We start from the raw sequence: 13,801 nt of genomic DNA on the forward strand, positions 1-13,801 counted from the left end.
AGTAAAATGTTAATGTGGTACTTTGACTTTTACTTAAGTACATTTTTGACTGTGTATTTGTACTTTTACTTAAGTAAATTTTTTGAGTACTTTCTCCACCACTGCTGCTCAGTCATTATTGCATCCATTTATCATAAATTCTGCCTGATACCATCTGGTTTTTAGATGGCCAGGAACTCTGTGGCAGAAGATTTGATCATATTATGAATTTATTACCAAAAAAAAATAAACTTTTCACTCTCAATGTATGTAATACTTTATATTGGTTTTGCTTTTTTCCTCTCGTCTTTCCTCCAACTTTCTGAGGTCACCACAGTGAAAAACACTGATTTAACTGATGCAAGAAGATCTTCCACATGTGTGTTTCCTTAGTTTTCCAAACATCTCTGAAGATGGAGCATATCATTAAGACTTTTGGTTTTTGTTTTTAATGTGTGCATGTCACAAAGGAAGTCCCACCAACTAAAATTATTATTTCAGCATGAAGAACATTTCTGTCACCTAACATTGTGACTGAAAAATCTCATGCCTATGAAGCCGAGGTCTGCAAATCGAACCCTCGACTGCGACTGTCCTGCAACCTTTGAATGCATCTCTGCTCCGAAGCACCTGAATCAAAAAGCTGAATTATCTCTTTGTGTTGTCAGCAGGTTTTGCCAGGTTTGGCCTGTTCATTAACCAGTCATTTAGGTGTTGCAGCAGGATAGAAGTTGCAGTATCGTGGCACAGCAGGACTTGCAGTACCAGAATGTCTTTTTTGTTTTATAAAAGGCAAAACATAAAAAAAACTTGCGGTTTATATTTAAAGCAACACAAATTCACAGAATATAAATTCTGCTCTCTTATTACTGGAGATAAGACAGTAATCAGTATAAAGCAGCTATAAATTCTTAGTTCTTTATTGCATAACACAGCGTCACCTGATCCACTGCCAATATTTCCAGAATTGCATTACCATGGATTGTTCCAGCAGCTGCTTTCCTGTAAATGCACTTTTAATATTCTTATCACGGCTGTTAGAAAACCAACGGGGAGCAGAGCTGCAGCAGCTGAGATATTAATGATTTTTACTGATCTGTTTTGTGGCGGACGGACGGAGATTAAAGTATGAAAATGATATGGTAACAGCACACGGATGGTGAGGGATTGTCTCCAGAGAGTTTCTGTGTCGGACCGTATCTCTGCTGTCCGGAAACATAATGACAGACCAGGAACAATAACAGAACGAGCAGGGGAGAGTTTAATGTGACTCATTTTTAAAGAACTCATCTGATTTAAACCAAAGTGACCCTTGAAGACACAACAAATATGTCAGATTAATATAAAAATAATAAAATAAAGTTTGTTCTAGGTGGCATAATGTTGAAAGAACCCTAATAAGTGTTCATCACACCCTATTTACAAAAATCTGGATTTTAAGTTGATTAAAAAAACTAAGACAACCTTTTTAAATCCTTTTTTTTTTCATTTTTATTCAGAAATATTTCCTGTTCACTTCAACTGTGAAACAAATAAATCTGTTTGGAGGAAAATTGAAAGAAACAAACAAAGTTGCATGAATGTTTTTCGCTCAAACTTAAACTAAAACTTGAGTTGAATTTCAGTTTTCTGTCTTTGCTGTCACATCGTTAACGTGACCATTTTCTGCATCCATCTATAGACTGAAAAATTAAATCCTTGTTCAATTTTCTGCTTTCCAGGATTTCTAACTATTCAGGTTTGCATCTGAGATGACAAAAATAATTCAAAATCCACCTGAGAAAAGGTAACCCCATATTATGATGCTGCCACCATGTTTTGCTGTGATTACGATGACTCTCTGTGATGTTTTTGTTTCATAATTTTTGAAATTGAGGCCCAGACGTTCATGTTTGGTGTCATGAGAGCATAATTCATCCTCCCTCATGGAGGACACTTTATGGATGTTTTCTTTAAGATAAAAATCTTTGGCGCTCACCAAATAAGAGCCTCTGTTTTGTTTTTGTTGACCTCTGACAACCAGGATTTTATGGCCTTATAAAAAGCTTTACACTACTCTAGGGTTTAAAATGTACAGTAGTAATAAATAGCTGAATATTATCAGCTTACCAGTGATTGGAGATGTCTCAGATTATAAAAAATAACACGCTGCCTTTATTAATGAAGTACTTCAAAGTGGTTCACAAATTTCTATGCAAATGACATGAAAATACACAAAAAATAAATATACTGGAGTCAAACTATTAAATTGTGCCAAATGCTAATGCAAAAAATACATATAATAGCATTTTACATCACCTGCAGATGCCTAATGGATGCTTGACTCACCACAAAAAAAGCTTCTGACATTACCTGGTGATGATCATATAAGATAATATAAGGGAAACAAAAAAGACACAAACTTAACAGGATCAAGAACAGAACTATGTGGGATGCCATGCATTAAAAATAACCAATGAGAAGTGAAAGTTTAATTTTGCAAATTAAGTATTTCTAAATCAAAAATATGCCTCCCCAGCTTCTTAGTGTCAAAGTCTGAACTTGAATCCGGGGCTACTAAGACTGCAGATTGTCCTGCAGGTCATGCAAAACAAGCCAACTGAAACAATACAGACTGAAATTTGCAGAAGGAGTCAATGAGAGCACCTAAAAGCTCTTGTTCAATCACTTTTTGCAATAAAAGGGAGTTCAGAGCCTCTAAAGCATGGTCATTTTTTTAGAAAAGCAAAGAAATGTAAAACTTTTAGATAACTGTTTACAAAATCAATGACTTAGTAATACCTTTACAATGAGTTTGTCTTAATCAGATGGCTTCTCTTCTGAATGAGTTTCCCAATCAGTGTTGTTGAGCCGAACCACCAAGTGATCATATTTGTGCTGCTGGCTCAACTGAAGCTCCATCTGGCCCACAGCAGCAGCAGCGTACCGGTGTACACGGCTAAAACCAGCAAGTAAAGGCGAAACAGCAAGCGGTCGAGCCGCAGGCAGAGCGACAGCCATTCGGCCTGAGCTGAAGACTCGCTGTCCTCCTGGGAAAAAGCCATCCGAAGGAAAACCAGTTCCTGGAGCAGCCACTCCAGTCCAGACGGAGGATCTGGGACGTCATTCAGGGACAGGAGATCTTCCTCCAGGGAGCTTTCAAGCTCATAATCTGTGAAAAGGTAAGAATAAGGTTTAACTAGCAGATTCATTGGAAGAAGATCGGGGCCATTAGAAAAAGAAAAGATTCATTTTAATCTCATATTTCTGACTTTTTCTCAGAATTCTGATGTTTATTTTGTGAGATAAGAAGTCAGAATTTCGAGATTATAGTAAGATTTCTCAGTTTAAAGTTTGTATACTCAGAAAAAGCTCGGTATTTTTACATGTTTTATCAGTAGCTGTAATCCTCTTCCCTGTTATTTAATCCAAACACATGCAGGGAAGCAAAACGGCCATTGAAAATGGCAGAAGTCTCTTGCTAGGCTGAACTTCCCCACAGAAAGTTTGGGGTGTTTGTCGACTTTATTGTTATTTGTAGAGTGAAGACAGAAAGGTGTCAGATATCTCTGCTGTCCCGCTGACAGCTGATCGGTTTTAAAGCTTATTGCCTACCTCCAGGTGCGTAGATGTTGTCGAGGGTTTTGATGGAGGTCAAAGCGCTCTCGCTGAGGCTGTGGCCGGCTGAGCCGTACCGGTCCAGCAGGCAGGCAGACAGTGACATTTGCTTGACCTCTTTCTCGCTGTGATGGAGCAGCTTCACCACCAATATGGACTTGATGAGACTGAGCATCAGCATGGCCATGCACACCACGAAGAACACACCTGAAAGGAGATCGGATCCAATAGGATCCCTGTTATTTCACTCAGCGGATCAATTATCCCAAAGAGGCAGAGAAAAGGGTTTTCTGGTTTGCCAGGACAATTCCAGCAATTTTCCCTTTTCAACTACAGCGACTTTACCTGAGAACTAAACCAGCTTCTTCTTTGCTGTTCTGATATTAGGACATTTCGAGAAATTTCAGGACAATTTCTCGAAACAAAAGTTTTTTATTTTTAAACACATAATTTTGCTTAAATTTTCCCTTTAACTTCTTACTGCAATGGTTCCTTGATGCACAACAATAGAGTGTCATTTGCAAAGTTAGTCAAAAATTAACAGCAATAATTTGGGTCTCCATGTTTGTCCATCAGTAATAAATATCAGTTTCACACTAAATATTTAATCAGAAAAAAGCAGTTAGCATTTAGCTAGTAAGCTCAGGGCTAAATATTTAGCAAATTAACTGAACGTTAGTTCTACATCACGAGACAGAGCTTTTATTTTGGTAGTCCACTTCTGGTTAGCGGCAAGTGAATTTGAATATTAGCTAAATATTCATCCATCCATTTTTTTTACACCCTTGTCCCTTAGTGGGGTTGGGAGGGTTGCTGGTGCCCATCTCCAGCTAACGTTCTGGGTGAGAGGCGGGGTCACCCTGGACAGGTTGCCAGTCTGTCACAGGGCAACACATGAGACACACAGGACAAACAATCATGCACACACACACCAAGGGACAATTTGGAGAGGCCAATTAACCTGACAGTCATGTTTTTGGACCGAGGGAGGAATATTTAGCTCAAATTTGAATATTTGAGCTAAATATTCAAATTCATAAATTTGAATATTTAGCTCAGGGCTAGTTTGTAAGGAAAATATTTACTTTGATGCTAAATATTTAGCTTAATAGAATATTTAGCTTTAACTCAGAAATTTACCAAGCTATTTAGATTGTAGCTAAATATTTAGTTTGAAAACTATATTAGTTGCTAATAAAATATTTAGTTTTAAACTGTGACATTTCTAAATTAATGAATAACGTGATAAAAATTTGACTTTGAAAAATGATCCCCCATTTTTCCTTCATAAGATAGGGTAAGTAATCCAAATTATCCTGCATCAGTTTGTGGACTTAAACTGTGTTAGGATTACAAGATTCCTATTTGTTTTTATGATTTAAAAAACGGATTTAAACTTTGTTGAAATCCATTGAACAAAATGTTTTTCTTAACATGAGGAGACGTCGTACCAATGAGAGGAGTCCTGAGAGCGGTGGCAGGCAGTTCGTCTGTCAGGTTGACCCTGAAGACGGTGTAGCCCAGCAGAATGCTGATCTTGAAGGCAATTCTCGTTCCGCTGTTCAGAGGCAGGTAGAAGCTCACCACGTCCACCAGCATGAGGAAGATGCTGGGAATGAGGAGGCCGACCACATACAGCAGGGGGCGCCGGCGGATCAGCAGCTGCACAAAATATAAGTGCACAGGGTGAGGAGCTGGTGAGACAAGAAAGCGTTATTTATACTGGATGTGTTCCCCAACTCCTCCAGAGCCACATGTGACACTTGCAGTAATAGAGAAACAAACAATTTCCCAGTGATTTCCCAAAACAAACGGTAACACCAAAGCACACCTCTGGATTAAAATCCAAAGAGAGCAACAAGTTTAAATTAAAATTGTACATGAGATGGTCGGTTGCTTCCTGCAAACCAGTCAGAAATTAAGTAAGCCAAAGTAAAAATAAGTTTCTGCTTGAAGGAAAATGAAAAAAATCACACTGCATAAGAAAAATTTGGAATTTTAGGGACAATGTGTGTGAAAGTTTTATAGTTGTAATGATCAGATTTTGAATTGTAATTTCCTCTGATTTTTTTAATGTTTTGATGTTAAAGAGGTGAGCATGTATACGAGCTTGATTGAGAGCAGTAAGACCGTCCTCTTGGCTCTGGTTGTTTTTGAGTGGGAGGAGATCGATCTTTTCACAGATATGAGATCTTTTCTCTCATATTGCACTGTCACAACATGGTGACAGTTTTAACAAACATATAAAAAAACATATATTTTTAAAGATATGTACTGCAGCTTTAAGCTCTGCCTTATTTGCTTTTCTTATCAGGACTACAATCCAGAATAATTAAGAAGACCTTCGAGTGGATGAAAAAAACTGTTGAGTTGCTGAATCAAAGGCCAGATCTAAATTTGATTGAAATGTTGCAGCAAGAAGTTCCTGGGTTCAAATATTTCAAAAAAAAAAAGAAAAAGAAAAACAAAACAAAATAATGATTTTGACCCTATTTTTAAGAAAGGGCCAACCTAAAGCTTTGAGCATATTATCTGAGACATTTAACTGCGTCAATAAAAGAAAAAAAAAGCAGATTAAATTTGTAAAAAGGCCCATTTCTTCCCAGCACTGTATCTTTCATGTGGCACAGGGTCCGCGCTGCCACCAGCCGTACAATAACACAGTGAGCCATGAAATGCTCCATTACTGAGAAGCCTTCGTTCTTGGAGCTGAATAAACAGCCGCCCTCCCTGCTCTCCACCTGCATTGGGCTATGGAGCCATTTTGCTCTCGACTAACAAGAGGTCCATTGATCAGGCAGCCACTGAGACAGTCTCATTATGGTTGCTCACCCTGCCCTGTCTATCAGCTCCTCTCTCCATCCGTCTCTTTGCTCGCCAGAAGCCGCTGCCGCCGTTTCATCGCTTGGAATTAACTCTGCGGCTCAATCCGTGAAGGTCGCAGCCAATTGCTTCACGCTTTTACACTTTGCTACACGGTTTTAAAGGGCCACGTTTTACGACGAGCCATCAGTCCTCACACCGCATTTACTCCGTCCATATGCAATAACCATTAACTTAAGATTAAATAAGATTTCTTTTTTATGTGAACCATTTTATTGTCCTCCTTTATAATTACTTTCATAAAAATGGTCTTCTCAGGGTGAAAATGTGTGTGTTCAACATACGTTGAACTGGATCTGAGCATAGTCGGCGTCGTCTTGGTGGATCTGCCAGTACTGGGATGGAACGGACAGCAGTTCCCACTCGCCATCATTCATGAACTCCCTCTTATCGCCCGCTATGGCCTCTGCGCTCCTCCACAGAGCCAGGTCGATTTCTTTCACTGCCGAGAGAGATAAAACAGGAAGGAGAATAAAACCAGAGGCGGCAAGATGGAAACCCAACAACAGGACGCAGGGAAAATTTATTTTCTCCACTGTGCCTTTCGTTTTGTTGCAGACTGCACCAACGAGCTTGTGGAATTAGGTAAAAAGATTTAATCGAGTTGGAATATGTGAGACGTAATATTGTGCTGTAACATGTGAAAATCATGTCATATAATAACATATAACACCCGTTTTTAACTCCAGAGGAATATTTAAAAAAATGGAAATACTCTAATGTCTCGTTGTACATTGTACCTTCACATGTGTGTTTTTACATCACTTTAACATGTGAAACCGCTTGCAAAAGTACATGGCACACATTTGATGTTTTCACATGTGATGTCAATGTACCACATGTGTAAGCATCACGTTATTTTTTTTTCCAAAGATTTTCCTGTCTGTTGGGTTCTTTCATCTCTGTTCTTTTCTAAAAAAAAAATCTGAGGGTAAAAATAAGTGCATGCCACACTTTTCAGATATGTAGAAAATTCTAGAAACCATAAATAATTTTCCATCCATCCATCCATTTTCTTGCACCCTTGTCCCTTAATGGGGTCGGGAGGGTTTGTTTGGTGCCTATCTCCAGCTAACGTTTCGGGCGAGATGAATAATTTTCCTTTTTGTTAATTTATATTGTCATATAAAAACCCTAAAATCATGCTGAAGGCCATAGTTGTGATCTTTGAAATGTTCTGGATCTAATTTAACCTTTTCAAGGTACTGATGATTGAATAAACATTTAAAATAAAAAAAAACTGAAAGCCTTTTGACTCTGTTGCGTCTTGGATTTGTATCTAAAACTTTGGATCTGTGTTCTTTGCAGTCGTGTTGTTTGACTGTTAATATGGTTGAAGTATTTTTCATCTTCCAGACATTGTGTCCCATCTGTTAGCTACAGGAGCAGAAAGCTGGAGGCCAACCTGAGTGAAGCCAGCTGCGAAAGGTGAGGCTGCAGTTCTGCTTGTCAAAAGGAAAGGTGTACATCTCCAAGCTGCACGCCAGCACCGCCTGGATCGGCCGGTAGTTCCTCACAGAACCAGATGAGTTGACGTAGACGTAGGGGATTGGAGGGGACTTTCCCTCTTCCACGCTGACAAAGACACATGAAACAGAGGAATTGTGCTGGTTAATTATCCACATTACGTTTAGTTTTAGTTTAAGGTTTAGATTTGGTCTCTGATTCTAATGTTCAGAACCTGCTGCAGCTGATTTACCCTCAGAGTTTCCTGCAAACTGCCACGAGACAGTAGAAAGACAATTTGCTCTTCTATTTCATTTCTGAAAGTAAAAACATTATCACCGCTGAGTAACTTATATCAAAGCTAAATGTTTATTTTATATGCTTAGTCATTTGAATACAAATATAATAAAAGGATTTTAAAAAGATGCCTTAAACGTGTTGGCATTTTATTAAACTCACAAAATAAAAAAATTTGATCAAAATTTTATGTCTTAAAATTTTCAATAAAAATAAACTACAAAATTGGAATATTGCATAAAACTAGCTTTAATGAAAATGGACTTTATATTAGTATGTAACATTTAGGTTTGAATGAAATAAACTCTATGAACATTAAAATCTTTTTATTGTACAAATGTATTTGTAGTTTTATTCAAATTACTATATAGTCTTTGTAAATGTTTACTACCTTAATGACACCATAAAATGTGCCACTTCTGGAGAAACTATTTTATATTATTTCTTGTATCTTGTATTTAAATTTAATCAAACTGCTTAAGATTGTTGACAATATCTCTGCAAAATGTCTACAAACACATTCATCTTTTATTTTTGCTCTGTTTACTAAAAAAACTCCAAATAAGTTCTAGATTTTCCACAGAAAGTCTTTCCTAATTTGCACTATTGCTGGAGCTTCTTTTATGTCACTAAGCAATGCTTAATCCTTTTTTACATAAATTTAGCATTTCAAATGAACATCGCTACAGTTCTGGACATTAGAATCAAGTCACATTTCATTGATGCAAACAGATATTTTCTTAAAATATTCTAAAAATTTAACTATGTAAGAAAATGATATAATTACCTGTAATGATGAGGAGCACCCAGGTGAAAAAAAAGTTTACTTTAGTATACTTCAAACATACTTAAATTTGTGAAAGTACACTTTAAGTATACTAAATATTAAGTGTACTACCTATAAGTATATCTGAAGTGTACTAAAAATACACTTGTACCAATTTCGAAATTAGAACTTTAAACACACTTACAACATAATTGTACCAAAATACACTTTTAATATATTAAAGAAAAGTATACTTTAAGTGAACAAAATCTGAATGAATATGTATGAATTTTGAAGTGCCTTAATAATCTTTTACTATGTATTAAGATTGCATACAATAAAAAAAATGATAATCATGATGTGATACATATGTTTGCAGTCTAAGCAAATGAAGATGAAAGAGGAAGCCAGAGAAATCAGGTGTTAGAAAACCTAAAGACTTTCCTGTCTCAGAAGAAGCTCTGGCTCCACCAGATCACCAACCAGCTCTGAGGATGAACCTTCACATTGTCTTCATGATGTAAGTTTGTTTTTTCAATGAGGAGCTAGCTGCATTTTCAACAACAAAAACTGCTGTGTTACCAACACTAAGTGCTTAATAAACATAGTTTGATTTAAAGATAACTGGAAATAATTGTTCCCCTTGTTAATCTAACCTTTCTCTTTCATACATTTTATTTGTTGTTGGCTTTCAAGGCCCTGTGATGGACTGGTGACCTGTCCAGGATGAACCCTCCCTCTCATCTGATGGCTGCTAGAGATGGGCATAACCAGCCCCCCTCACCACCTTGCAAGGATCAGTGTGTTCAGATCATGGATGGAAAGATTTTAAGGTAGTTTGTCTCCTTAAGTCCACACTTAAAACAGCTTCATAGTTAATGCCAACAACTTTGGCATTAACTATGCCAAAGTTTTTTTACTTCTAACATAAACAGGCAAAGAAGACACCCAGAAATGTTTTTCCACCCCAGGCATCCGGTCCCAATCATCATCAGTTCTTATGATGTCACATATATGGCGAGTCCACAACGTCTTAAAATTGTAAGTATTATTTTTTTATTTGCCATTTTTCTGTTCTCTTTAAATACAAATGCTTTCTCTGTTTAATTGCTCTATTGTTCTTTTTTGTAGGATTCTGTAAGGTGCAGTGAACGGGAATGTTCTGTCGTTGATCCTCACTCATGTTTTATTGTCACACTTAAATTTTCATGTTCATGTGTTCACTTTTGATGTGTAAACTGATAATTTATGTAAAGTTCATAAAGTTGTGAGTAAAATTGGACAATTTTAAAATGTCGGTAATAAAACAAAATATTTGAATTACCTTGGGCATCTTCTGTAATTAATCTTTCCATGTAATTTTAGCCTAAAACAATGTAAGTACTGCAGTGTAGTTATGCATGTCATTTACAAAATAGGTATGTAGGAATAAAGACTTTCACGAGTAATTAAAATTATAGTTTATTATCAATAGCAGGAAATCAAAAATAAAAATTAAGTGTAATTTAAATACATTATTAATATATTAATAGTATATTTAAAATATATTTGAAGTATATAAAATATATATTTTTAATATAATTCTGAGACAGAATTATTACACTCAAAAAATAATTATATCAAAATATAACAATAAAGCTCTGAAATATGATATTTAAAAAGTATACTTTAAGTACACTCTAAGTACACTTGAAGTTGTTCCAAAAAAGTACGTATAGTATACTAAAATATACCATTAGTTGTAATTTAATACTATTTAAATACTACTAAAGTATACTAAGCACAAAATTAGTTGTTCCAAAATAGTACAGTTTAAGTACATCGATAAAAGTATACTAAAGTATGTTAAAATTTAGTATACTAAAGTATACTTTTTTTTTCACCTGGGCAGAGATGCACAAGAATATTCCTCTTACAATTCAGTGACGATGATGTCAGGCACCCAGATGGCGTCAGAAGAGAGAGAGAGCTCAGTGATGCCGTCAAAGTCCTCCGGGTCCCAAACGAGGAACTCATCCCTCCAGATCTGAAAACAGCAGATTTCTGTTAAAGCCTGGCAAAACATTTACTTTTCTAAAGCTAACAATGAGAAACAGACGGTTAAGAGAACATCTACCTGTCTGTACCAAATGCTTGTAGTAATGCTCTGGGTCTTTCCATCCTAGAAAACAAACAAACAAAAAAAACACTCAGTGGTTGTCGTTATAGATTTTAAATTAAGTTAGAGGTTGACGGGATAAAAAAAAATAATTAACAACTGAATCACTATGACTGTTGATTAGATTTAAACATTTCATGTCACTTTTACTGAAGTTGTGAAAATGTGTCCAAGGGTTGCTTTCTACAAAAAGAAAAAATTCTATAACTTAGGGTTATGATTTCTGATCTCCAAGGTTACTGCAGCAAAACATCAAAACTACTGTAAGAGAATCAATAGACTGCTTTGTGAAACTTACATGAAGATTTAGAGGAATCTATTACGCTATGAAATTTACAGGCTATTTTTTTATTTATAGGTATACCTTTTCAGGCATTGTTGGTGATTTTGGTCCCTCCAGTTAATAGGTTAACCAGAGGTTGTTTTTGGTGAACTTTTTGGTTACTTTAACAGAATATCCGGTGTAACAGAAATCTACAGATTAGTTTCTGAACCTTAATGGTTACCTGCTGTTTACTCAAAAGATTACTTTTGAATAATCAGAAGTTACTTTTGGTTTCTAGTTAAATCAGTCTACTAGAAAGTAAAGTTAATGGCTACTTGCTGGTTACTCAAAAGGTTACCGTCACTGAACTTAGAGGTCATTTTGCAGTACACAAAGGATATTTGTCAAAAACCTGCAGGCCACAATAATTGATAGAGCAGCATAAGCTAAACCCGTTGAAGTGACATACCACATCGAGGACAGACTGCAGTATGAGGTCTATGTAGACTGTAGTAGAACTGGTCCAGTTGTGGACGGGTCGAACTCCACAGTCATATTTCCTCAGCAGGGTTCTGGTCAGCTGGTTCAGAGTGGATCTCTTTGGCTTCTCTGGCACACATTCAGCCAGATTAACTATAAAACAAAAATATATACCAATAGCTATAATAAATATGCATCTGTTATAATGGTACATGTGGTTAGTTACTTTGAATGGTCCCATTTTGAAAAAGCCTTCATAGGAGAAAGATGTATTGGCCATTACTCATGTTCAGAATTACAACTGAGATATTGTTGCAAACTTCATTCATGCTAAAAAAAAAAAACCCTCCAATCTACAATAGAGTGCTAAAACTTTAACTGCATTAGAAGGTAAAACGTCTTGCTTCTGTAGCTTTAGGCAAATTAAAATGAAGTGGTTGGTAATATTTTCTTGGTTGTGCTTTTTGCTTATTTAACTGCAATGAAAAACCACAGCAGTTCAAAATAAATAATTTTGAACTTTTGAACAAGTCATAAATATTTATATTTATGACTTGAAGCACCATCTAACTGATTAAAATTACAACATGAAGAAAATGTTCTTTAACTTACATTTCTGTGTAGAAACTAAGCATCTAAAACCTAACCAATAAGTACTAATTTCTACAGCCTCATACCTACAAATAGTAAAATACAGTCTTACCTGATAAAAAGAATATGATCCAAACCAGAATCATCATGCCAGAACCAGCCATCCAAAAGTTCACTTTGTCAACGGCAGAAATATCCACAAAAACATTCAGCTGTATGTGAACTGCGTGGCGTTCAGGAACAATATGCGGTGTTGTGCAGACATTTTGATTTGGTATTGATTTCCCACAGCGCTGGTAAGATGATATGAATGATAGTGGAGCGTGCAGAAGAGGAAAAAAAAAACAGGTTCTGCTGGTTCAGTACCATAGAAACTAATAGGGTCATTTAGGAAGGTGCTTGTCCAGATGTTCTTTTTAACAATAACAAAGGAGGAGTTGAACAAGAGTGCTAGGAAATACTGTTATTCACATATCTTCACACAGAACAGTCCAAGTCAAACTGTTCAACTAATTAGTCACGTTTTAGCAATTTACCAAGGTGCAGGGTTCTTTGGACCTTCCACAATGGTTCCTAACAATTTGGTTAAAAAATACAAAGGAACCAGCTAAATAAATATAGGTATAATAACAAGTGCAGGTTTGACTTTTTTTACCTGCAATGTTTGCATAGCAGGGAAAAAAAGTCAAACCATTATTAGGTTGGAATGTGCTTCTTTGGTATTTCACGTTACTTTCTATCCCAAAGAAAAAGCTATCTATCTTCTTTTTGCAAAATGTTGCTTATTTTAAAACCTAGACACATAGATAGAGTGGAGGTTCTTTAAAATTACAACAAATTTCCTAAAGTAGATATTTAAAGTTATGTGACATTATTTTTCTGTTTTGTTGTTGTTGTTGTTGTTTTTGTCTGACCTGAGATCAAAATGGCTCTTCGGGTTATAATGGTGACTAATTCATGGCACTGTCACTGGACGATTTTAATTGAATTTCAGGATTTTGTTTTTTGTTTGTTTTGTTGTTTTTCTCTCCCATTCCGATCTAAGAACATTTATATTGCATTGTTATTTTCTGTGTCTACATCGGCCTATTTTTTCCCTCTTTTACTCATTAAACTTGTCTGATAGAGGATTCAACATCTTTATGTGTAACAACGAAGCAGGAACAGGAAAACATCCTTTCATATTAAGAGAACCCGATACGTTAACGGGCCGCGCTGCCTCTCTCTGGCCTCCAGAACCTAAGCAAGTTGCTGCTTATAGGGTTACTGGGTTGTCAGTGCGCGTGTCCTTCCTCGCGCGCCTTCTAAAGAAAGCGCACCGCAGCTGGCTGCTCGCTCT

The 13,801-nt window shown here is 36.3% G+C and overlaps 1 protein-coding gene and 1 long non-coding RNA gene across 3 annotated transcripts; one reads left to right on the top strand and one right to left on the bottom strand.

The window, feature by feature from the left end:
* Positions 1 to 1,492: 1,492 nt before the first annotated feature.
* On the bottom strand, positions 1,493 to 13,720 carry htr3b (5-hydroxytryptamine (serotonin) receptor 3B). Of its 2 annotated transcripts, XM_008428568.3 has the most exons (9): positions 12,575 to 13,720; positions 11,861 to 12,024; positions 11,085 to 11,129; positions 10,885 to 10,994; positions 7,865 to 8,034; positions 6,744 to 6,901; positions 5,028 to 5,238; positions 3,574 to 3,783; positions 1,493 to 3,130 (listed from the first exon to the last, which is right to left on the bottom strand). In XM_008428568.3, the coding sequence occupies exons 1-9, from the start codon at positions 12,624 to 12,626 to the stop codon at positions 2,865 to 2,867; spliced, it is 1,386 nt and encodes a 461-aa protein (XP_008426790.2). In that variant the 5' UTR covers positions 12,627 to 13,720; the 3' UTR covers positions 1,493 to 2,864. The 2 variants fall into 2 exon arrangements, with proteins under 2 accessions (XP_008426790.2, XP_081471613.1); XM_081615487.1 differs by lacking the exon at positions 12,575 to 13,720 and having other exon boundaries at positions 11,861 to 12,185.
* LOC145554785 (uncharacterized) lies at positions 9,607 to 10,292 on the top strand. Its single transcript, XR_014090788.1, has 3 exons — positions 9,607 to 9,801; positions 9,904 to 10,009; positions 10,100 to 10,292. It is a non-coding gene; the product is annotated as an uncharacterized LOC145554785 (long non-coding RNA).
* Positions 13,721 to 13,801: the final 81 nt, after the last annotated feature.

Source organism: Poecilia reticulata, chromosome 14, assembly GCF_904066995.2.
Source record: "Poecilia reticulata chromosome 14, P_reticulata-male-v2, whole genome shotgun sequence".
Taxonomy (NCBI): domain Eukaryota; kingdom Metazoa; phylum Chordata; class Actinopteri; order Cyprinodontiformes; family Poeciliidae; genus Poecilia; species Poecilia reticulata.

Coding starts and splice junctions, on each gene's coding strand:
- htr3b (XM_081615487.1), bottom strand. CDS start 12,151: ATGGCCAATACATCTTTCTCCTATGAAGGCTTTTTCAAAATGGGACCA. Junction 8,035..10,884: donor GACATCATCGTCACTGAATT/GTAAGAGGAATA, acceptor TGTCTTTGTCAG/CGTGGAAGAGGGAAAGTCCC. Junction 3,131..3,573: donor CAACATCTACGCACCTGGAG/GTAGGCAATAAG, acceptor ACCTTTTCACAG/ATTATGAGCTTGAAAGCTCC.